The following is a 23,460-nucleotide window of genomic DNA, read 5'->3' as shown; positions in this document are numbered from 1 at the left end:
TTGTTTGTATCCCATTTAACTTCCCTTATGTGACATTTCAGCAGGATGTTTAACGAGAAAAAGGCAGGACTTCATCTAATGGGAATTGATTAGATTGTGAAATCTGTCGTAACTACAGCATCTAGACCCAAAAAGCATCTTCATCCATGGATAGATATTCATAAGTGTGTGTTCTGATCAAATATATTTTTGCAAATAACGTATTAAGCACAAATATATTATTGTACAAATTATAGTGTATATATATATTGTGAATATTTTATTATATATATATATATATATATATATATATATATATATATTATAGTATATATATATATAGTACTATATATATATATAGTATAGATAGTGTACCACACCAATTTTCTGCTTATAAGAAATGTCAACACTTTCCTTTGTACTTTCTTGTCGATAACATTTAGCGCTTTATTGAACGTGTTACAATAATTGTAGGTTATTAAAGGGTTCAGCTGCTTCAAGGGTATTTTCAAGGGGAATACGTTTTTACAGCACGTATTTTACACATACATGCTTTTGCCCTTGGTCAGTATTCACACTCCAGATCAGCTCTATTTCCGTAATTAATATGCTTGACTTGTGTGAGCAAACTCTTCCATCAGCCCACATTAGCTGGCAAACAAACAAACAAGCACACTAAGACCCCAGTGCAGCAGAGCATGATGGGTAATGAGGCATTATGCCTGATGGCTCCTTCAGCGGTAACAGAAGCAGTCGAGTCACGTGACACACTCGTGTACTAAGAGGCGGAGTTAAATTAGCGTCAATCACCGTGACAGTGTATTTACCGACTAATCAAGTGTCAGTCAGACAGCGTGTACATAAAAGCTCAGCGGAGACAGAAAGGGCATCTTGGAAGTCTGCTGACACTGCGGCGCTGATCTAAACCCAATCGCACGGTGCTGACAGCGGCTGAATGAGACCCAGAACTCATGGAAAACGAGAGCTAAAGATGCTGAACGAGGTGAAAACCTGAGGTGTGGCTGCAGAGAGATGTGTGTAAGTGTTACCCTTGAGGAGCAGACAGATGAAGAACAGCCTTTATGGGGAAAACTAAGAACGTGCATCGTTATGATCCCTCCAAGAGATCAAACCGAGGTCATTCCAGTCTGATGCAATGCAATAAATAAGATACGCTGCTCTGGGGGAGTACAGTGGTGAAACAGACCAAGAACCCAACACACTGTGAATGGAACACAACGACATGGCAATTGAAACCGTTTTACCCATCTCACGACAACCAGACAATGCACAGAAAACTGCTAACAGAACATGATTTCACACACTATAAAATGCATAAAACAAACACAACAGGGCCGCGACTACCATAAACACTAAGACACTTTCTCTTGATTTTAATGGAGTTTTCAATCAACAATTCTTAAGGGAAACAATAAAGGTTAATGTAAAAAAAATATCAGTGCTGAAAAGAAAGGTGTAGAAGTTTTAGGTACATTACCATTCAAAAGAATAAGGTTGTTTCTTGTTTTTTTTAAAGAAATAGATACTTTTATTCAGCATAGATGCATTGAATTGATGAAAAGTGGCAGTAAAGACATTTATGATGTTACTAAAGAATATATGCTGTTCTTTTGAACTTTATATTCATGAATGGTTTCTGAAATGTTTCTTGAGCAGCAAATCAGCATATTAGAATGATTTCTGAAGGATCATGTGACTGAAGACCGGAGTAATGATGCTGAAAATTCAGCTTTGATCACAGGAATAAATTACAAACTTCTTACCAACCCTAAACTTCTGAACGGTAGCTTTAAACCTTTCCATACAATCAAAGCCTTTTCTTAGAGACGTAATTTCTGTGGTAATTGTAGTGTAAAGGAGGCTAAATATCATAGGATGGATGTAAAAAAAAAAAAAAAAAGGAAAAGAAACTAGCACACATTTTAGTATGCAAGAAAGGAAACCAATTACAATTCAAGTATGCAAGTATCGCGCTGTCCTGCCTTCCAAACGCTATAAGTAAAGCCTGAAAGTATTCCGTTAATGTTCGGAAGAGTATGTCACAAAAGCATGACATAAGGAAATACATTTTCTGTTGAGTGCGATGGCAAAACCTCTTTCTCATACATTTTAGCCCATCCATTCCTGAATATGTAGTCATCCATTAAGTAAAGAAAATAGTTATGAATGCTCGCTTAAACAGTTAAACTGCAGCAAACTTATTTGAAAATGTCTTACAAGAATGTATCATTGTACAATCAGCTTTATAATGTTTTTATAGGGCTATGTTGTCATATTTGGAGTTTGACACCCCAACACTTCTTTGTTGTTCCATGGAATAATGAAGAACTCTGGTTTGGAATGACATGAAGGGTGTGTAAATGATGACAGAATGTTCATTCTAGTGAACTAACAGTTTGAAACGAATCAACAAAACACTGAAATGACAGAAAATGTTGAGAAATACTCACTTTGTGATAGTTAAGGCTGGAATGGTAAACGCATTCAGATCATGAGCTCTTTTCACCAAGTGAATACTGTTACAGGGAAATGTATTCCATCACGATACATAAAAGAATGGATTTGGCTTATTTCACAGTGAGATTCTCACTTCACAACATGACAGTCGAAACACAAACTATAAAAGAATGAGAACATGAAAACACTGAAGCGTTCTCATAACGCGATAGTTAAATGCCAAGTGAATGACTGACTCTTGAAGAAGAACCAATGCTGTTGTTACAAAACCACAACACACTGAATTTACATTCAAATGATTAACTCCAGTTATGATTATTCAATGTTAAGTTACTACGTCAAAGCTTCATTAAGGCGTGTGTACGCTATTTGCTTAGTATACAGTGTTCTTTCTGTACAAATTTTACATACATGTATTCAGATTCATGTTCTGAATCTTCAATTTCTGTTCTCTCTGCATCCATAGACTGAACTTATTGAAAAAATTCCAGAGCTCATTATGACTCTGAAATGAAATGTGATTGGCTGATGTGAGGATGTAGTCTGATTGGCTCTCCCACAGAACTGAGATGATGTCATCTCTGAAGCTTGGCTATTTGAAGTAGTTGAGCCCGGCCACCAGAAGAAACTTCTCAAGGAAGAGTTCAGAGTCAAGCACCGCGATGTGAGCCGCGCGTCCGATCAGCGTGTTGGCCGTGTTCGGTAACGCATGGAACACGTTCTGTCGGATCAAACGACAGTTTGGAGCGCTCAGCAATGGCTGGAGTAAGTTATTGATCATCTCTGTATATACTGGACCTGTTAGGGGGCAACACACACATTACATACAACATTTAATAATATACATATGTGACCCTGGACCACAAAACCAGTCACATGGGTCAACTTTTTATTTATTGAGTTTTAGATATCATCTGAAAGCTGAATAAATAAGCTTTCCATTGATGTATGCTTTGTTAGGATATATTTGGCCGATATACAACTATATGAAAATCTGGAATCTGAGGGTGCAAAAAAAATGTAAACATTGAGAAAAACTCACAAATAAATGTTTTATATCTTTATGGTTGGAAATTTACAAAATATCTTCATGGAACATGATCTTTACTTAATATCCTAATGATTTTTGGCATAAAAGAAAAATCTATAATTTTGCCCCATACAATGTATTTTTGGCTATTGCCACAAACAGCCGTGACTTGTGACTGGTTTTGTGATCCAGGGTCACATATAGTGTTCAAAAGTTTAGAGTTAGTTTTTTTCATGGAATATGAATGAAATTTGATTTAGCTAGGATGCATTTAATTGATCAAAAGTGACAGTCAGTGAAAGACTTTTACATTGTTACAAAAGATTGCCATTTCAAATGATGTTCTTTTGAACTTTTTATTCATCAAAGTATCCTGAAAAAAAAATGTTTCCAAAATGATAATAATACAAAATGTTTCTTAAGCAGCAAATCAGCATATTAGAATGACTTTTGAAGGATCATGTGACACTGAAGACGAGTAATGTTGTCTGAAAATTCAGTTTTGCATAGCAGGGATAAATTACATTTTAAAATATATTCAAATAGAAAAGTTATTTTAAGCTGTAATACTATTTCACAATTACTGGTTTTGTATTTTTTGATCAAATTAATGCAGCTTGGTGAGGATAATGTCTTCTTAATGATTGTTGTTGAAGTAAAAGGAAAGGAAAAATATGTAAAAGTATGGTATTTGGGGTAAAAGGCATCCCTGCTGTTGGAGCCAAAGGCACAAAAATTAACATGATATTAAACAGTTGAATTTTCAAAAAATGCAAAAAATGCTGAATTTTCCATTTGATGAAATGAGATGGTTAGATTCAGATGGTAAATATCATATATAAAGTTGGGTGCCCACCTTATTTAGATAATCGCCATATTTATAATGAAACCACCATATTTAAAAATGTACTTATCATATAATAAAATATAATTTATAGTTACTACTGTAAATCTATATTAAATTATTATGGGATCTCCTTCAATGCTTTCAGAATCTTTACTTTTGAAAATAATTTTGTTATTTAATTTTGTATTTTTAAAATATATTTTTATATTAACCATATTTTAATGACAGCATATTTATTGAACAACAATGAATTATTTTATTTATCAAAATAAACAGAAAATAGTACAAACTTTGCTGAAGTAACTGTTTTGAACAAGTATTAAAGGGCACCTATTATGCAATATTCACTTTTACATGGCGTTTGAATATAAATGTGTGTTGGCAGTGTGTGTAAACAACCATTGTATAATGATAAAAATCCACCCAGTGCTTTTTTTAAAATCCCCATAAATCATAAGCACTGTCTCAGAACAAGATGTTCTCAGATTCGGGGCAATGTGACGTACTTTTGCACAAGCCCCGCCCACGACTGTTGATTGACACTGCTGTATTAGCGTAGACCCGCCCTTAGTGAGCTGTACACAGTCCGCCATTGTTTCGACGCTTGAGCAGCTGTAGACAATAATGTTTTCTAAGCGATTGAGGTGTTTTGTTGTTGGATGTAAGAATGAACATAGCAGTCTTCATTTACTCTCGTTGTTATGGCGTGTTCACACCAAACACGAATTTAATTATTTGCACGAGTAGATTACATACAAAGTCAATGCAAAGACACAAATAGACGTGAATTCGCGCCGGGCGGTGCGAATTGGGTGATGCGTTTGCCGCAAAAAAAAGTTGTGTATATATTTGTTTACTGTTAGTTGTAACGAGTGTTTTGTGTAATTCGCTGTGTATGTTGATGATTATGAAAGGGAGAGAGAGAGAGAGTTTATGGATAAGACTTTAATGCGTACTTATTATTCTGTGTTTATTCAGTATTCAGGCAGTTTGTGCCAATCCACTCAATCTGAACGGCACACACACACCTGGACACAGTATGAAGGACCACGGGACCACTCCGCCACAACAACCTCTGCTCACGGACACAATCTCAGCTGAGACCTGCCCACAGAGCTCACCACAGACAGACATATCAGAACTGCTTGAAGATTCAGCACCCAAGGACGACTTCCTGGAAAACAGCCAGGGAAGCCAGGACAGCATATCACAGCCTCCGATAACACCAGAGCAACAGCCCCTTTCACCAGACACTTTTTCCCTCTCTCCAGCATCGCCACTTCTGTGCTTCTCACAGAAAATGGAAGAACTGGTGTATGCTGGAACCAGACTATCCCACTCTTTTGCTGCAAGCCCCCAGATACCAACCAAAAAAAGACAGGCACCGCTACCACCCACACCAAAGCCCGCACCAAAGCCTACGGGCCCAGCTCGCCCTCCCCCTCCTGTGAGAGCTCTTCGGCCTCTGCCACAACGCCAGGGCCCACACCCTCCTCCATCTGCTCGAGGTGAACCAAAAACAACTGATACCAGCTCTCAGTGATATGTGTCGGGTCCCCGTTTTGATAACAGTAACTTTCTCAAATGTTTACAGAACAAGCGGGAACCCAGTGTGCCTGTATCTTTCTCTATTGATGTTCTATTACAAGATAGAAAACCTAAGGCCTTCAATAGCCGTACAGCAAACCTAACTAATCTGGTGCCTATTACACGTCAAACTAATATTGCTGTGGGGAAAAGTAAGTCTGTTAAGTTAGCACTCTTTAACATCCGCTCACTTAAAAATAAATCACTTCTAGTCAACGACTTAATAACCACAAACAATCTGGATTTTATGCTTCTGAATGAAACCTGGCTAGAAGACAGCTGCAGTGCAACAATCCTCAATGAAGCAGCCCCCCCTAACTTTACTTTTATGAGTGTCTGCAGAGCTGTTAAGAGAGGTGGGGGTCTAGCTGCTCTTTTTAAAGATATCTATCAATGTAAGCAAATATCATTTGGGAATTACTTGTCTTTCGAATATCTGGGTATTGTGTTAAAAGGTGCTCCACGCATTTTACTTATCATTATTTACAGGCCTCCAAAATACTCTCCAGCCTTTGCTGAGGACTTTACAGAACTGTTATCAACAATTACCTCAGAGTTTGACTGTTTTGCCATTGCTGGAGATTTTAACATCCACATAGATAGTGCAGAGAACAATATGGCAAAAGAAATCAAAAGTGTTTTAAAAACTTTTGATCTGACTCAGCATATACATGGACCCACACACAATCGTGGACACACTCTAGATTTACTTATCAGTAAGGGTCTAAACATTTCATCGATTGTTATTAAGGATGTAGCACTGTCTGATCATTTCTGTATTTTCTTTGATATATTGATCTCTCCTGCCACTGAAGCTAGATCTGTGTCTGTCAAGAAGAGATGCTTAAATGAGAACACTAGTGTACTATTTATGAAGGCTATATCCTTAACACCAAGCATATCTGCAGACTCTTTTGATTTTCTCCTTGATTCTTTAAACTCAAAAGTTAAAAGTGTAATTGATGATATTGCTCCTGTGAAAGTCAGGAAGAAGAGTGGAAGAAAAAAGCACCTTGGAGAAACTCAACAGCAGTGCAAAATATGAAAAGACAATGCAGAAAAGTAGAGCGCATGTGGCGGAAGACAAAACTTGTAGTCCATTATAACATCTACAAAGACAGCATCCATGCTTTCAATATGCAGGCATGAAAACTCCTCACCTTTCGGCGAAATTTCGAGGTCGAGGCCAGCATTTATCCCCTATAAAGTTACCATAAACTTCGCAGCTTTAAAAAACAATCATCATTCCTAATGCCGAAACATGACAGCCAATACGAGTCAGAGTAACGTTAGGGCAGAAATGTTTTCAAAGTCTTTTACACCGCGAGTCTGACAACTGGACACACTGCCGAACAAAGTACCGCACGTCGGAAAGAAAGCCTGAGGTAAGTTAGCTTACAATGTTAACTGTCCTGTCAGATACAGACAGCGATGTTGCCAATGTCATTATTTTTAATTTTGACATAGAAGTGGGCGAGATAATATCGCGAGCGGGCGCGGGCGCCGTGAGCGCTGAGCGAGCAGGAACAGTGCAGTGTTAAGGCCCGTTCACACCAAGCACGATAACTATAAAGATAAAGACAAAGATAACTATATATGCGTCCACACCAACGAACGATAACGGTCTTTTTATTCTAAGCACGCGCGCGCGCGCCCCATTTTAAATGCGCGAGACCTTTAAATTAGAATGGATTCTGATTGACTGTCAGTGTTTTATCGTTTGACAGCTGAAAAAAAATCGTTCTGAAAGTGATCCCAACGATATCGTTCCTCATATCTTTATCGTTATAGTTGTGGTGTGAACTCTGTTATTCTTTAATATGGAGAACGATTTTTAGAATTATATCTTTATCGTTATCTTTATAGTTATGTGAACGGGCCTTTATTCATTGCGCGGCTCGCGAGCCTCATGTGGCTCGCCAAGCTTTAATTTGTGGCTCGCATGGCGATAAATAATACGGTGATATGATGCATTCACTAGAGATATTTCATAAAAACATTAATAACATGTAGGGCTTTAACATAACCCGTTAAAAACTCAAAGTGTCAGCTCTATTACAAATAATTTCGATCGGATTGAAAGGGGTGGTTTATCGAGAGAACGTGAAAAAACTCGATCGATTGAAAACCGAAACTGAAAGGACGACGTATGACGCGCTGAACGAGCCGTTCTCCTGATGAATAAAGTGTCATATAAATGAGTATCCTTTCATTCTATAATTCTCCTTTCACTCAGCATCTGTGAAGTGAAGCAGGACAACGGCCCACCAGTCCTTGTTTCAGATTATCATACAGACGACTGGTTTGGGGCATTTTTAATGCGTGATAAATAGTAGTAGTAAATAGTTTTTTTTCTCTGACACTCGATGAAACACGTAGATCAGCGGCCCATTGGTTCTTTTCTTGATTGACACTGGGCTAGCCCAATCAAATCTTTAATGTGAAGTATAGAAATATACTCTTTCAAGTATAGAAATTAGTACAAAACTAATTATGAAAGTTTCCTTTATTTTTCAGTGCATTTGTTTTACAATATATGGCTATTACTATCATGGGATTAATATTATAACTATTATTGTAGTAGTAATGTAGACAGACACTGTAACTAAAAGAGTTTTGAATTTTTCTTTGTTTAATTTGCACCAGATTGATGAATTTAACATTAAAAAGCACCAAATTTTCTTACGGGGGAGCATGCCCCCGAACCCCCCTAGAATGGCAGAGGTCCATAAATGAGAATTTTGTACTTATTTCAGCTGTGCGTGTTAACTCTCACGCGTTCCTACTCACTCATTACATTTATTTATTTGTTTATTTATTTATTCATTTTTTTTGGGGGGGGGGGGGGGTATATATATATACCGCATCCTTCTCACCTTTTTTACCCCTGACCTGTTTTCATGCCTGAATATGGAACTAGGCAAAGCTAGACAGACTTTCTTCTCAAATATTATAAACAGTAATTTAAACAACACACGCACTCTTTTTGCTACTGTAGAGAGACTGACAAACCCCCCAAGCCAGATTCCCAGTGAAATGCTCTCAGACAACAAGTGTAGTGAGTTTGCTTCTTTCTTCTCTGAGAAAATCAATAATATCAGAAAGGTGATCAGCACATCCTTGAGTTGCCCTGGGGTTAGACAGATCAAACCACCTGAGAAAGTAGTTACTATGTCTGACTTCAAAGAAATTGATGGCAAAATTTTGGAAGAAACCGTACAGCACCTTAAAACATCAACCTGCGCTCTTGACACACTTCCCACATCATTTTTCAAAAGTGTGTTAAACAGTTTAGAAGCAGATCTTCTAGAAGTGGTAAATGCTTCACTTCTCTCTGGGAGTTTTCCAAACTCCCTGAAAACTGCAGTTGTCAAGCCCCTCCTGAAAAAGAACAATCTGGATAAGACCATATTAAGCAACTATAGGCCGATCTCAAATCTTCCTTTCATAGGCAAGATCATTGAAAAAGTTGTCTTCAATCAGCTGAACAAATTCTTAAGCTCGAATGGATACTTTGACAATTTTCAATCTGGTTTCCGACCGCACCACAGCACAGAGACAGCGCTCATAAAGATAATAAACGATATTCGCTTAAATACTGATTCAGGCAAATTATCAGTGCTGGTACTACTCGACCTCAGTGCTGCATTTGACACTGTCGATCATAACATACTTCTTGACAGGCTGGAAAACTGGGTGGGGCTTTCTGGGATAGTCCTAAAATGGTTCAGGTCATACTTAGATGGGAGAGGTTATTATGTGAGTATAGGAGATCATAAGTCTGAGTGGACATCCATGACATGCGGAGTCCGTCAAGGCTCAATTCTTGCGCCACTCCTGTTCAACCTGTATATGCTCCCAGTGAGCCAAATAATGAGAAAGAACCAAATTGCTTACCACAGCTATGCAGACGACACACAGATTTACTTAGCCCTATCGCCTAACGATTACAGCCCCATTGACTCCCTGTGCCAATGCATCGATGAAGTCAACAGTTGGATGTGTCGAAATTTTCTTCAGTTAAACAAAGACAAAACTGAAGTCATTGCGTTTGGAAACAAAGATGAAGTTCTCAAGGTGAACGCATACCTTCACTCTAGGGGTCAAACAACTAAAAATCAAGTCAGGAATCTTGGTGTGACACTAGAGTCAGACCTTAGTTTCAGTAGTCATGTCAAAGCAATAACTAAATCAGCATACTATCATCTGAAAAATATTGCAAGAATTAGATGCTTTGTTTCCAGACAAGACTTAGAGAAACTTGTGCATGTTTTCATCACCAGCAGGGTGGATTATTGTAATGGACTCCTCACTGGCCTTCCCAAAAAGACCATAAGACAGTTGCAGCTCATACAGAACGCTGCCGCCAGGATTCTGAGCAGAACCAGAAAATATGAACACTGGCTCCCAGTTAAATTTAGGATTTATTTTAAAGTATTATTACTGGTATATAAATCATTCAATGGCATAGGACCTCAATATATTGCAGATATGCTCACTGAATATAAACCCAACAGATCACTCAGATCACTAGGATCATATCAGCTAGAAATACCAAGGGTTCACTCAAAGCATGGCGAGTCCGCTTTTAGCTATTATGCCAGCCGCAGCTGGAACCAGCTTCCAGAGGAGATCAGACGTGCTCCTACAATAGTCACTTTCAAATCCAGACTCAAAACACATCTGTTTTGCTATGCATTTAATGAATGAGCACTGTGCCAATGTTCGTCCGACTGTTTGTACTGTACTGTATTTTATTTTTTATTTTTCTAAACTGTTTTAATTATTCTTATTTCTTTTTATTATTTTAATTTCTTCTATGTAAAGCACTTTGAATTGCCATTGTGTATGAAATGTGCTATATAAATAAACTTGCCTTGCCTTGCCTTGACACTGAGCGCGAGCTCATGAGGCTCCGCCCCCTGTGCTGGCAGCAGCAGCTCATTTGCATTTAAAGATACACACTAAAACGGTGCGTTTTTCTGAGCCTCAAAAAGTGACAATTTAAACATGCTGTAAAAAATGATCTGTTGGGTATTTTGAGCTAAAACTTCACATACACACTCTGAGGACATCAGAGACTTATTTTACATCTTGTGAAAAGGGGCATAATAGGTGCCCTTTAACGTAGATGTTATTAAAAGCATATTATTTTATCTAAAGTATTTGTATCCATTTTGTTATGCCTTTTACCTTATGCTGGTGAGCCTTTTACCCCATCTGTGGGTAATAAACCACTTTCATGATTTATTTTCACACAAAATCTGTTGCTCCATCAATGTTCAATACAAACAGTGTATCTTTTTTTTGCAACTATACACTATCGGGAATAGTGAAAAGCAATTTTTTCTTAAGGTGTGCCTTTAGCCCTGTTGTATCCGACCTACATAAATAAAAGTAACATTTATTCTGGTGTAATGCCTTGCCTTATTGACTTCCATTTTTGCTTGTTTTGTAAAAAATATATCTGGGCTGAGTCAAAATATTTATTTTTGCAAATCAACGGCATACAACAGTCTTGCATAAACCTTGCAAACCCTGCAAATCTGGTGACTAATTATTTCCCAGAAGGGCCTAAGAATTCGTAAACATGACTTTGTCTCCCAGTGGATTGATAAAAACCTGTGCGAACAGACTATTGAAAAGCCTAGGCCGACCAATCTGATTGGAACTCGTCATACTGCGAAAGCTCTTACCATTTTTTACTGTCTGCAACTAGCTATGCATTGACATAGTGTGCACATTCATATCCAAACAAAGTCTCTATTTCTAGGCATCCTCCATTGTTCTATGTGATCATAGTCTTTGTGTGTGTATGTGACAGTTCAGAGTGTGTATCCTTAGCTCTGTCTGTCACACTGACACTCACAGAGAGGCTAAATTCTCTAATCTGTCTCTCAAACCGAGAGAAAAATACCTGTCAAAGAGCCGCACGGCACTCTCAGTGGTGACAGTATCAAAATGAAGAACGCTCTCCTTCCTCCCGCTCTCTCTTTAACTTCCTATCGCAGCTTCCTTTTCATTAAATTTTATTCACACTAATGGCAGAGCGATTTGCTGCTAATGGGATATGCGTGCAGGAACATCTCAGGTTTATTTGAATTTTATAAGTAAAAATGTAAAGAATTGTTGAAGTGATTGACCTCTGGGCATTCCAACCAGTTGCTAGGGTGTTACTATGTACTTGCTAGATTATCCTGGAAGTTTCTAGGGCATTACTATGCGGTTGCTAAGTTGTCTTGAGTGTTTTAGAATGTTGGTATGTGGTTTCTGGAGTTTATGGAGCATTATGCCAGGGTGTTTCATAGGTGTGTTTACATAGATGGGGTTCAACCGCTCCAGACACGTCGACTTGTCTGCCATTTTGGAACAGTTAACATGACACTGTTCATCACTCACACTAACCAATCAATGAACTTTCATTGAAAATGTCAAAGCATTGTGCAGTCTATTGTTGTATAAACTACCGAGCTATAAATTCCAGATGTAATGGGATAACCTTTTAGAAGTAAGAATGAAAGGTTCTATAAGCACCGCTCAGATCGGGATCCGAACCGGTATGGAAAGTAGGCACGCCAACAAGGACGATAAAGACTGCAGCCTCTATTGTCAGTCACTAGTGTGACTCTTGAGGTCAGGACAGTGAGGTTTACCTGCACGGCTCTTAACAAACGAGCCTCCATTACACTCACTCCCATCCCGGTCACGGCACCAACATAACCCCTCCGGTTCTACTCACACCACTCCAAACAGGATTCGAACCGGTGTTTCCGGCATGGGAGGTGGGCATGATAGCAAGGACGTTAAAAGCTGCAGTCTCTAGAATCAGTCAGTAATGTGCCTTTTGAGGCCTGGGCAGTGAGGTATACCTGCACAGCTCTTTCCCAGCTGGCCTCCATTACACTCACTCCCATCTGGGTCATAGCACCAATGTAATCCCTCTGGTTCTACTCACACCACTCTGAGCGGGCCTCTTGAAGCCAGAGGAAGGAGGTTTACCTGCACAGCTCTTTACTAGTTAGCCTCCGTTACACTCACTCCAATACGGGTCACGGCACCAATGTAATCCCTCTGGTTCTACTCACATCGCTCCGAGCGGGCCTCTTGAGGCCAGGGGAGTGAGGTTTACCTGCACAGCTCTTTACTAGCTAGCCTCCATTACACTCACTCCAATCCGGGTCACGGCACCAATATAATGCCTCTGGTTTTACTTGCACCACTCTGAGCGGGCCTCTTGAGGCCAGGGGAGTGAGGTTTACCTGCACAGCTCTTTACTAGCTGGCCTCCATTACAATCACTCCATCACTCCCACCCGGGTCACGGCACCAATGTAACCTCCTTCGATTCTACTCGCACCACTCCGAGCGGGCCTCTTGAGGAGTGAGGTTTACCTGCACAGCTCTTTACTAACTGGCCTCCATTACACTGGTTTGTGTTTTGATGTATAACTCAATATCCAATATCCATATGCAGTTAATGACAAAATAAATGCTGTAAAAATCATCTGCTAATGTTAGATATAGATATTTGAATTCATGTAAATAACTAGGTTGCAGATGTACAGTCAATTTGCTCTTGAGTGTCACAGCGTGGATTTGACCGTTCCAAAATGGCAGAAGGCTTGCGTATAGCAGCCTATATATCTATGGGGTTTTCCTGTTGGTTGCTATGGGGGTTGCTATGTCCTTTCTAGGGAGTTCTGTGTTGGAACAGGTAGTTTTTGAACTAACAGACCTGTGGTTCTGTCTTTAAGGGCTGTCCGACACATCTCAATGCGGGCCGAGTGGAAGGGCACGTATCGGTCCTGTGGGGAGGCAACCAACACCACGTTCTTGAAGAACTGGAGACCTGGACAAAGAAAGTAAGAAAACTTAGGTATTTATGTATATGTGTTGGTGTTCATCCTTGCTTATTTGCCCATGTGTCTGTACCTGGTTTCTTGCTGAGTCTGTAGAGGAAGGTCTGTCGTGGGTCAGTGTGGTCCCTGAACGTAAGCTGGAGTAAAGATCCGGACTTCTTCAGTTTCTGCATTAGCCATAGACCTGAAGAAGTCATAAGGGTTCAGAATGATGTGGAAACCACGATACATTTATTCCAGGATTCTTTGATGAACAGAAAGTTCAAAAGAGCAGCATTTATTTGAAAAATATGAATCTTTTGTAACATTATAAATGTCTTTATTGACACTTTTGATTTAGTGCATCCTTGCTGAATAGAATGAAACTGTTCATTTAAAAAAAAAATGACCTCAAACTTTTGAAGGGTTTGAATGTGTGTGATATATTTCTGTGTGTACCTGTGCTGACCAGCGTGCTGTTGTTATACAGCGTTCCCAGGTGGGGTCCAGACAGGGACAGGAATGTGTGGAGTTTACAGAGGTAACAGCGAAATCTGGGTCGGGTCAGAACAGAGCGAATGATGACGTTCCCCAAAGAGTGCCCGATAAAACTGCAGAAAGGAAACAAAAAAGTCAAGCATCAAACTTTCCAAAAATAAAATGAGGATTCAGTTTTGATGGGTTTATTTGTCTATTTTCATGCAAATTATTTCTACATTTTACTTAGGAGCTACAGCTTTAATTAAGTCTCTCACAATCATCATTAAACTTTAACATTTGATTTTGAAAAGACATTAGAGACTTTATAGTAGGAACAAAGACAGAGATGGCAGAGAATGGGAAATATATTAAAAGACAATGAAATGACTGTGAAATTAAGATTAAAACTGAACTAGTTGAAATGTTTGTTCCATTTTCCAGTGCATTGTGTGAATATGTTTAGATTTAATTGCTTTTGAATTCCAAACACTACCTTTCTTTTACTCTACTGCCATCTTGTGGCAATAATAAGTATAGCATATGCAGTTCTAGTGAGATCAGTGGTCTATTGCCATCCATGAGCCAATATCACTCTTTAACTTCTGTATACGCTATTTGTATTGTTGACTCTAAAAGCATTTCCTTAAAGTGAAGCACTTCATGCTACACTTCATCTGGATCAAGCATTTTGTCTACAACATACTATTTGATAGCAAGCAATCACTAAAGATCACACTTTATACGTGCATGTCAGATAGTTCATGAATATCCAGATGCAAATACAAAAATAATGAGGCTTAAAACATGATTAACTACCGTAAAGTGGTTGTGGCAGATGTATCTAAATGTCCAACCACAAGAGGGCGCACTAGTCTGTAATTTGTGTTTTTGTTTACATTGTACATGCTTTTACAAAGTCATATAGTGTCAATGTTTGACTGGTAACTATGGCCTAGTTAGGCCTTGCTATTAGATGTTGTAACTATCTGGATGCAAAAAGCATGAAATTGAATGTTTTAAATACAAACAGTTCAGACCCATAGTTTGAGCTCTGATGCTGTGCTGCTGGAATTGGCTATGGTTTGATTGCACTGATATAATATCAATATGATGGTGAGGTTTCTGCTTGAGGAAATAATGATTATAATTATTATTGGTAGTTATTATTAAATTATTGAGGTAATAATGTTTATAAACCTGATTCGGTTGATGGTGAGGTTGTACAGCTGGATGTGCTGAATTATCTCGTCCATAAGTCTATCAGTCATGGTGTCAAAATCTGCAAATGTGTCCACCTGGAGACAGAAAATGAGAGAATGTCAACAAAAAGCTGATCAAACTTATACTGTGGACCATATGATGTTGTGATTGGTTGTTGAGGGGGATTGGAGCTTTCTGTTTGGTTTCTGTGCGCAGCTATGGTGTTAACTGGTCACAGAGTGATAATTGCCTGTTTTTGTGTTCAAATTAGTTTATGAAATAATGACATATTGTATATCTGAGGAGAGAAAATGTAGAAAATACATACTTTTTAAATGCCCTCATATTTCCCTGACGATATGAACCCTGGTTCATGTTTTTTTTTTTTTTTTTTTTTTGGAACATAAAAATGTGTTTGTATTTATCCATTCATTTAGTCATTCATTTTTATTATTTTTTTAACTGTTAAAATTACATGAGTATTGCTATTAGAGCTCACCAAATAGTTTTAATTTCATTGTTACCTATAATAATGATCTATTTTTAATATTAAAATTAATCTTTTTTTTTTTTTTTTTTAAGGTTTATATTGCCTTCCTGGCTCATATTCTCCAGGTTTTTCTCTCATATACTTAAATATTGCTGAAAAGATTTTTGGCGTGATCTTTTTTAAACTGCAGATGGATTCTGATCTAACATCCTGAGTGCTCTGATTGGCTGAATGGAGTTCAACAAGTGTGCTGATTGGGTGGATGTTCTACCTGGTTGCGTTCTGACATGAGGAAGTCCAGTCTAGATCCTGGCAGCCCGAGCTCTATAAATGTCTTGACCAACCGCAGATCAGCGCTGTTACCTGGTTAAAAAAGAATCACAAAAAAAAAAATGTACAACAGATACAGCTATTATTTTTCATCTTAAATGTTTTGTAAACCTCTATAAATCTAAATGTATGTCTTTAAGGTTGGAACGTTTACCATCAAGTCCATGGACACACACCACGAGGTGTATCCCATCCTCAAACTCTGTGTCGTCTTCCTCAGGGGGGAAGTACGGATGATCGGAGGCGAGGTGAGGGAGATCACTGTAGAGAGTGCCTCTGAACACCAGCTCACTCAGCAGAGCTTCCTTTGCCTTATAGAAGCTATAAGCCAGCAATGAAGAACTTTAATACTACAGAGAACAATGCACTAAAGTAGTAGTGACAGGGACAGGGTGTTTTTGCTATGTAGTTGCTAAGGTTTTTTGATTGGATTTAGTGCATTCCTTTGCAGTTTTATTGTTTGATTGGGAAAGTGACATTTTTGAAAATTCCTACACTATCACAAATAGTGCAGGACAATTTACTACCTAGGTGCAGCGATTTGTTCAAATCATTAAGCATTAGTAAAAGTGACACAATATACACACAGTAGTGACTAATTTAATAATAGTAAACACACTTAACAAAAAAATGCTGTTGCTGACTTTAAGCATGAAACTTTGTTAAAATCAAAGAAAACGTTACTTGATCATTCTCTCGTTGATTTCCTGGTCAGCCCCGAAGAAGGTGTTGGAGGAGATAATTCCGAAGGAGCCCAGGGGTTGATGGGTAATTGGGGAGGTGGCTTGGCGTGTTGAGATGCCACTGACCGACGGCGAATCACGAAGTACGGATGAGAAGGGCAGACATGTGGGAGCGCACGACACCGACAGGTTCACAACCTCCACCACCTTTTTATTCACGAATGCCAGACCTGTACTTTGCACTTTATTGGCTCTGCTCTGCCCCTCTAGTGCCTGCTGCTCTCTCTCATTGGCCGGAAGCTTGATGAGATCTGCAAGCCTTTCTTTCTCATTGGCCATAATTCCGTGACCGCTCTTGTCGTTGGTTGGTAAATCTGGGAGGTTCTCCATACTTAATTCCTCAAGTTCATTCAAATGAATGTTACAGACACTGATGTCATCATGGTCCTTTTGATATGCGTTTGACTCTAGCACCCCTTTGTGTTTGCAATATTCATTTTCACAACAAATCTCTGTCTTGTCATCCATTACACCAGAATACTCTTTAAGCAATACGTTTCCTTGACATTCCTCAGAGTTTTCAGTCAGTGTGGCATTTTCAACACCATTATCCATCAAAAATTGCTGGTATAGTAACATTTCTGTATTTACAAAAGCAAGATCTGTCTTTTCCTGATTGGACGACTCATCGGTGTCAGTCTCCTGATTGGTTGTTTCGTTTCCGTCCTCCATAGTAACGCCTTGAAGATTCGGCTTCACCTCACTGGCTGCTTCCTCACTCGGCCTCAGCTGATTGGCCATACAAACATTCATCTTCTCTTGATTGGTTGTTTCTTCTTTGTCCTCTCTAATAACGCCTTGAAGATTCGGCTTCACCTCACTGGCTGCTTCCTCACTCAGCCTCAGCTGATTGGCCACACAGTCCACCTGATTGGGTGTTTCACGATCCTCCTCGGTGTCGTCAGGGCTGCTGATCTGCGGCGCCGAGGCGGATTTGGTCAAAGTGTTGAGCTGCCTCTCCTCCTCCTCCTCATACGGTAGCGAGCTAATGGAGGTCAAAGAGGCCTGTGTGGCACTGGGAAGGCTTCCGTGACTCTCCGTCTGTAGGCCCTCGAGAGAGCTCTGATGCGCCGCCCGACACCGCGCCAAGGTCTGCAAGACGTCACGACCCCCTGCGACAACTCCTCGACCCTCCAGGGTCCAGGCCACAGAGCTCGGCTCGCTCTCAATACCGGAGTCTGAGATCACGGAGGAGGAGCGGTTTATTAGCTTAGCCCCGCCCAAGAACACTCCCCTGGGCGGGTTCTCGGACAAGCGACGGTTCTGTTGTAGAGCGTTACGAGAAGGAGACTTGGTGTTCAGTAGATTAGCTGGTGATGTATCCTTGCTCCCATAATCCATTGGAGGCGCTTCGATGTATCTGTCATCCGACTGCGGCTCCTCGTTGCCAAGACTCCCAGTATTGCCTGGTGTTTGAAGATGGTTGTCATGGTTGTGAGTGGGCAAGAACTCAAAGCTGTCAAGACTGGTGTGGTCGGGAAGTTCTGCAGCGTCAACAAGCAGCAATGTCTGTCTGCTACTCAAATCAGTACTTTGTGTGATATCAGTTTGTTTTAGACCTGCATGTTCAGATTCATCAAAGTTAACTGTTTCTTTTTGGCAACTAGTTTTCTCCAGGTTATCTGTGTCTATTGCGTCATCGCTGTCTACAGACCTACAGTCGACATCGAATCCTTCCTCAGTTTCATATCGGCCTGTGGCTTCATCAACAGACTCAGTTCTTGAATCTCTGCTTGTCACAATGCATTCACTTCTATCAATCAGTGGTCCGGTCTCTTTATAATCAGTGATGCGATCCTCCTGCTGGCCAGTCAGCGTCATGTCCGCGGGCAAATCCATGCGGTCTTCACAGGGAGGTTTCTCAGGTGCTGGTGAGTTGGTGTCCTGTGTTCCTTCAACTGGACTGATAGTTCTGGTTGGCTCAGGAGATGGCTGAGAGTTCAAGACAGTCTGATTTTGCTCATGGAGGTTGTAGTCTAGAACAGAGAAACAGAAAAGTGTTCAACTGTGTTTGTTTTGTTATTTAAAAAAAAAAAGTAAGGATACTTAAATGTGTAGCTTGGGTCAACCCCATGTTTTGTTGACCTGTATTCTTTTGTTTATCATCTTGTTCATCTGTTCATTCATACGTTTGTTGCTTCATTTGATTGTTAATTCGCTCACTCATTCTTCTGTTCATTTATTTGTTCATTTAATCATTCATTTCTTACATTCTTTAGTTCACTCATTCATTTGTTAGTTCATCATGTTAATTAATTTGTTCATTAATTTATTCTTCTGTCATTAGGTCGCTCATTTATTTGTAAGTTAATTCTTTCATTAATATGTTTGTTCATATTATCATTCTTTCCTTAATTTTTTTCTATTCATTACTGTTTGTTCATTCAATTATGTGTATGTTAATTCACTCATTTATTTGTTAGTTCATTCGTCCATTCAAGTTTGTCTGCTCAAAAGCTCATTATTATGTTCTTTCATTATCACACAATTATTCTGTTTGTTCATTTAATCTTGTGTTCATTAATTCAATAATTAGTTAACGTATTCATTCATTAGTTTAATTCAATAATTTGTTTGTTTGTTCATTTCAGTTCGGCCATTAATTAATTCATGTATCCATTAATTTGTTCTCTTTTAAACAGGGTCTCTGTTGGCTGTCACCTAAACAGGGCGTGTCCACGTATCTGTCCTCGAAGATGATTGGCAGGCTGTTCCAGTCTCCGTCAATGTCCAGGCATTCCACAGGAAGTGGAGGCATTCGGAGCAGGTAATCAAAGTTGCGCATCTCGGTGGCCACCTGTGCGTGTCTGTTGATACTGTCATGAGGGATACAAAGCCGTTTCAGTCTGTATTTCTTGGCTCACATGTGTATGTATGGCACAGTTACAGGCTTGATGTACTATAGGTATGTTAATTATTCTTATTTATAGCAGAAATACAAATTAAACAAAACTATGCTATATGGATATGGCACCATGGTATTAAAGTGATATCGCCACAGTACTTTTTTGTAAGAGTCATCAGCGCAGTAGTAATAATTAGCTTTATTTAGAACAAGTGAGGTTATGTCTCCGTTTTGATAGCTAGGTAGAAAGCTAGAAAGACAGACACTATGAGAAAAGACTCACAGCTCCTCCTGAAATGTAAACGAGGACTCTTTGGGATGTTCCGTGAAGAAATACGCTTCCGAAAATCTCCTGACCTGCACAAACACACACATTTAATATGTACACAAATCATTTGACAATGGCACATTCTTTGTTGTTCGTTAAGATTTTTCAATCAGGGGCACTTTTGACTAAATATTCGAATCGACTCTTGAAATAAAATGATAAATTGTACATATAAATACCTAATAAACTGAACATAATTGTATTTTTTAACATGGAAAGTAGAATCTGTGATTTAAACACTTTTTAGTTGTTAAAGCCTGTGTGAAAACGAAAAAGTTACCTTTTAACTATCTTTTCTTTGAAAAAAAGTTTTTATTGAAGAATCACCCATTTCAAAATAAAAATAAGTATACTGTATAAGTCACTGTAGATCATGCTGAGTTATACATCAGTCTCGCTTGCAGGCACATTTTGAATGCATTGCAATGTCGTGTCTTATATTTCTTTTTTAAGATCAGACACACGTCCTCCACAGTGAGCAGAAATATTTTATAAAAAAAAACGAGAGACCAATAAAGCTGCTCTAGTAATAAAGTCAAAATTGGATTCATCTCTTCATCTTTTTCATCATTGTAATAACTCACAGTTCTGTAATTAAAAGCTGAGCTCTCCTGTGGGTGGAATTGCTGCATGTATCAGAAGAGATAAAGTTTCTATGTCTAATACATTTCTCTAGAGAAAACAGAGGGATGCTGGGAAGAGTTGGCGAACCGCAGTTTATTGCAGGATTTATCCTACAATAATATAAATCAGACTGACTTGAGACTAATTCTACTGTTAGCAATCAGGGAATAATGTCAATTTGTTGCTGGAATTATGAAGTGAGCTATTGTATTTGAATTTGCATGTTTCATAAAGCAAAAATGGGCTTGTCACATTCGAAATTTGCCTTGTTTTTCTTATTTAGTATATTTGTCTTGTTTCCAGTCAATATATCTAACAAAAAATCTTAATAGACAAGTCAAATTATGTAAGATATTATGTCTTGTTTTCTTAAAATTAAGTGAGTTTTTGCTTAAAACAAGCTAAATTATCTGCCAATGGGGTAAGAAAAATAATCTTGTTTAATATCTTATATCATTTTACTTGTCAAATGCATCTTGATTTAAGATTTTGTAGATATTTGAACTGAAAATAAGACAAAAATACTAAGTAAGAAAAGCATTTTTTGCTGTGCCTGTATAGCAGGGTAAATTCAGGGCTAGAAAAGAAGAACTATGGGTGTTGAACATGCTCATAAAAGTCCCAACTCTGAGTGAAACATGAAGGTACACTATGTAACTTTCTTTTAAAACGGGTCAATACATAATCAATGCTTGTTCCAAAACGTGTCTTTGTCTTACCCTGATTCACTATGGTAAGCTTATTATAAGTGTACATATTTTAGAGCCGTCTGGATAGTTTTCGCGGGAAATTGCATAATACGTAACTTGCCCGTTTACTTCCACATGTGTATGGTGTGGAAGTGGCATAGGTAAGTTGTCACAACAAGTAAGAAAGTTCGAACCTCTAGGGAAAACGCTGAAGAGGAGAGTCTGCTGACAAAAAGAGAACACGGAGATGAGAGTACTAGGACTTTATGCAAGATGCCGTTATGCTAGAATCACCACCGATACTGTGAACAACAAAACAGAAGTGCTGCGCCGCCTGTGTAACGGACGTAGGGCAGTAAGAGCTGTACGTGTAAACCTCACTCTCCTGGCCTCAAGAGGCGCTCTAGCGACTGATGCTAGAGGCTGCGCCCTTTAGCCTCCTTATTAGTACGCTCGCCTCCCACTCCAGAGACCCTGGTTCGAATGCCGCTCGGAGTGGGTCTAGTAGGACCGGTTACACCTGCACAAACACTGGGACGCGCACTGTTTGTTTTTAGACTGGATATAGTCAGGTAATCAAAGTAGCAATGTTATGTCATTGTTCGTTCCTCAAGTCTCTCAAGTTCCACAGTCACGCAGAGCCAAAGCACAACCAAAACAATGTTCTTCTACAAAATGCATCAAGTTTAGTTTTTTAACTCTAGAGGGCCAAAAGTTAAATAGTGTACCTTTAAACAGATAAAATGAAGTCAAGGACTTCCCGGCCTAACATAAAACAGCCTCTCTCACCCTGAGCGTGTGGTGCTCCTGGGCCAGGTATGAGCGGATATGTGGATTAGGAACCGTGGCTTCCAAAAACTGTGTCCAAAGAGCAGACAGCTGAGCACAGAGCTGCGTCAGATCTTTACTGATCTGTTCAGCTACCTTCTCATGGCCACTCTGCAGCTAGAGAGAGAGAGAGAGAGAGAGAGAGAGGGAGAGGAGAGAGAAAGAGAGAGGGAAAGGAGAGAGAGAAAGAGAGAGAGAGAGGGAGAGGAGAGAGAGAGAGAGAGGGAGAGAGAGGAGAGAGAGAGAGAGAGAGAGAGAGAGAGAGGGAGAGGAGAGAGAAAGAGTGAGAGAGAGAGAGAGAGAGAGAGAGAGGGAGAGAGAGAGAGTGAGGGAGAGTGAGGGAGAGGAGAGAGAGAGGGAGAGGTGTCTTATTTAGTCACAGAACAATACTGATTCACGTGATGGTGTTAAAGAACCTACTTCATTGCCATTAATTGTATGTTTTTACAGTTATTGGATTATGTTTCCCAAACCTGCAGTTCAGTGATCAGCTGGTTTAATGTTTCTTCAAGGGGAAGGTCCTCTGGTAACAAGAACATTAGGAAAAAGTTAGACCATGCCAAATGCCACCGACAAAAAAAAGTCTCATGGTAATAAGTCCCTTTGAGTACCATGTGAATACCATGATCAATGGATATGGTGATCATTCAGTGCAGTATGTGTCAAAGTATGGTACTACCATCCATCATGTAATCACTGCATTATGCTATCGTCAGTCCCCCTGTGGTGAAAATCAAGCTTTTAATGCTGTTTATATGTCTATGTGGTGTTTTTAATATGCTTTAAGACAAACCATGTGCAAATTCATAAATCAACAACACCATATTTTCTCCTTAAAACTGCAGTGAAACAAAGACAGTCTCAAAAACGCAGTTTAAAATCGCTGGAGTTTCTGATGTCACAAACTGCCTTGTAACCAATCACGTCAACATGTGATCGTCAACGAGTCTGAGGCCGTTTCTCAATTCCAAGAACGCAGAGAACGGACTTGTGTTCTCGTGGAGACCGGTCTTGCCAAGCTTCCTTGGAAGAACGAACTCGGAACCGGCCGCAATGACTTCTGGGACACCAGGCGAGTACTAGCTCAAGTCTGCATTCGATGCATCCTCGGTATCTAGAACACATCCGGGTTCTTTCATGCGTCC

At 39.3% G+C, this 23,460-nt stretch overlaps 1 protein-coding gene across 1 annotated transcript in view; it reads right to left on the bottom strand.

The window, feature by feature from the left end:
• Positions 1 to 275: 275 nt before the first annotated feature.
• The window catches only part of fam135b (family with sequence similarity 135 member B), a 63,648-nt gene continuing 40,463 nt past the window's right edge, over positions 276 to 23,460 (bottom strand). Inside the window, exons 9-20 of the mRNA XM_084131980.1 lie at positions 22,789 to 22,838; positions 22,277 to 22,432; positions 20,130 to 20,203; positions 19,663 to 19,817; positions 16,943 to 18,977; positions 16,413 to 16,579; positions 16,200 to 16,291; positions 15,436 to 15,533; positions 14,218 to 14,369; positions 13,853 to 13,963; positions 13,656 to 13,769; positions 276 to 3,255 (exon numbers count right to left, since the gene is read on the bottom strand). Coding sequence (XP_083988106.1) covers positions 3,050 to 3,255; positions 13,656 to 13,769; positions 13,853 to 13,963; positions 14,218 to 14,369; positions 15,436 to 15,533; positions 16,200 to 16,291; positions 16,413 to 16,579; positions 16,943 to 18,977; positions 19,663 to 19,817; positions 20,130 to 20,203; positions 22,277 to 22,432; positions 22,789 to 22,838 — 3,410 coding nt within the window. The 3' untranslated portion in view covers positions 276 to 3,049. The remainder of the gene's footprint in view (positions 3,256 to 13,655; positions 13,770 to 13,852; positions 13,964 to 14,217; positions 14,370 to 15,435; positions 15,534 to 16,199; positions 16,292 to 16,412; positions 16,580 to 16,942; positions 18,978 to 19,662; positions 19,818 to 20,129; positions 20,204 to 22,276; positions 22,433 to 22,788; positions 22,839 to 23,460) is intronic.

Source organism: Abramis brama, assembly GCF_963993115.1.
Source record: "Abramis brama genome assembly, chromosome: 12".
NCBI classification, from domain to species: Eukaryota; Metazoa; Chordata; class Actinopteri; order Cypriniformes; family Leuciscidae; genus Abramis; species Abramis brama.
Note: the sequence above shows the minus strand (reverse complement) of the source record. Positions and strands in the feature narration are given on the sequence as shown.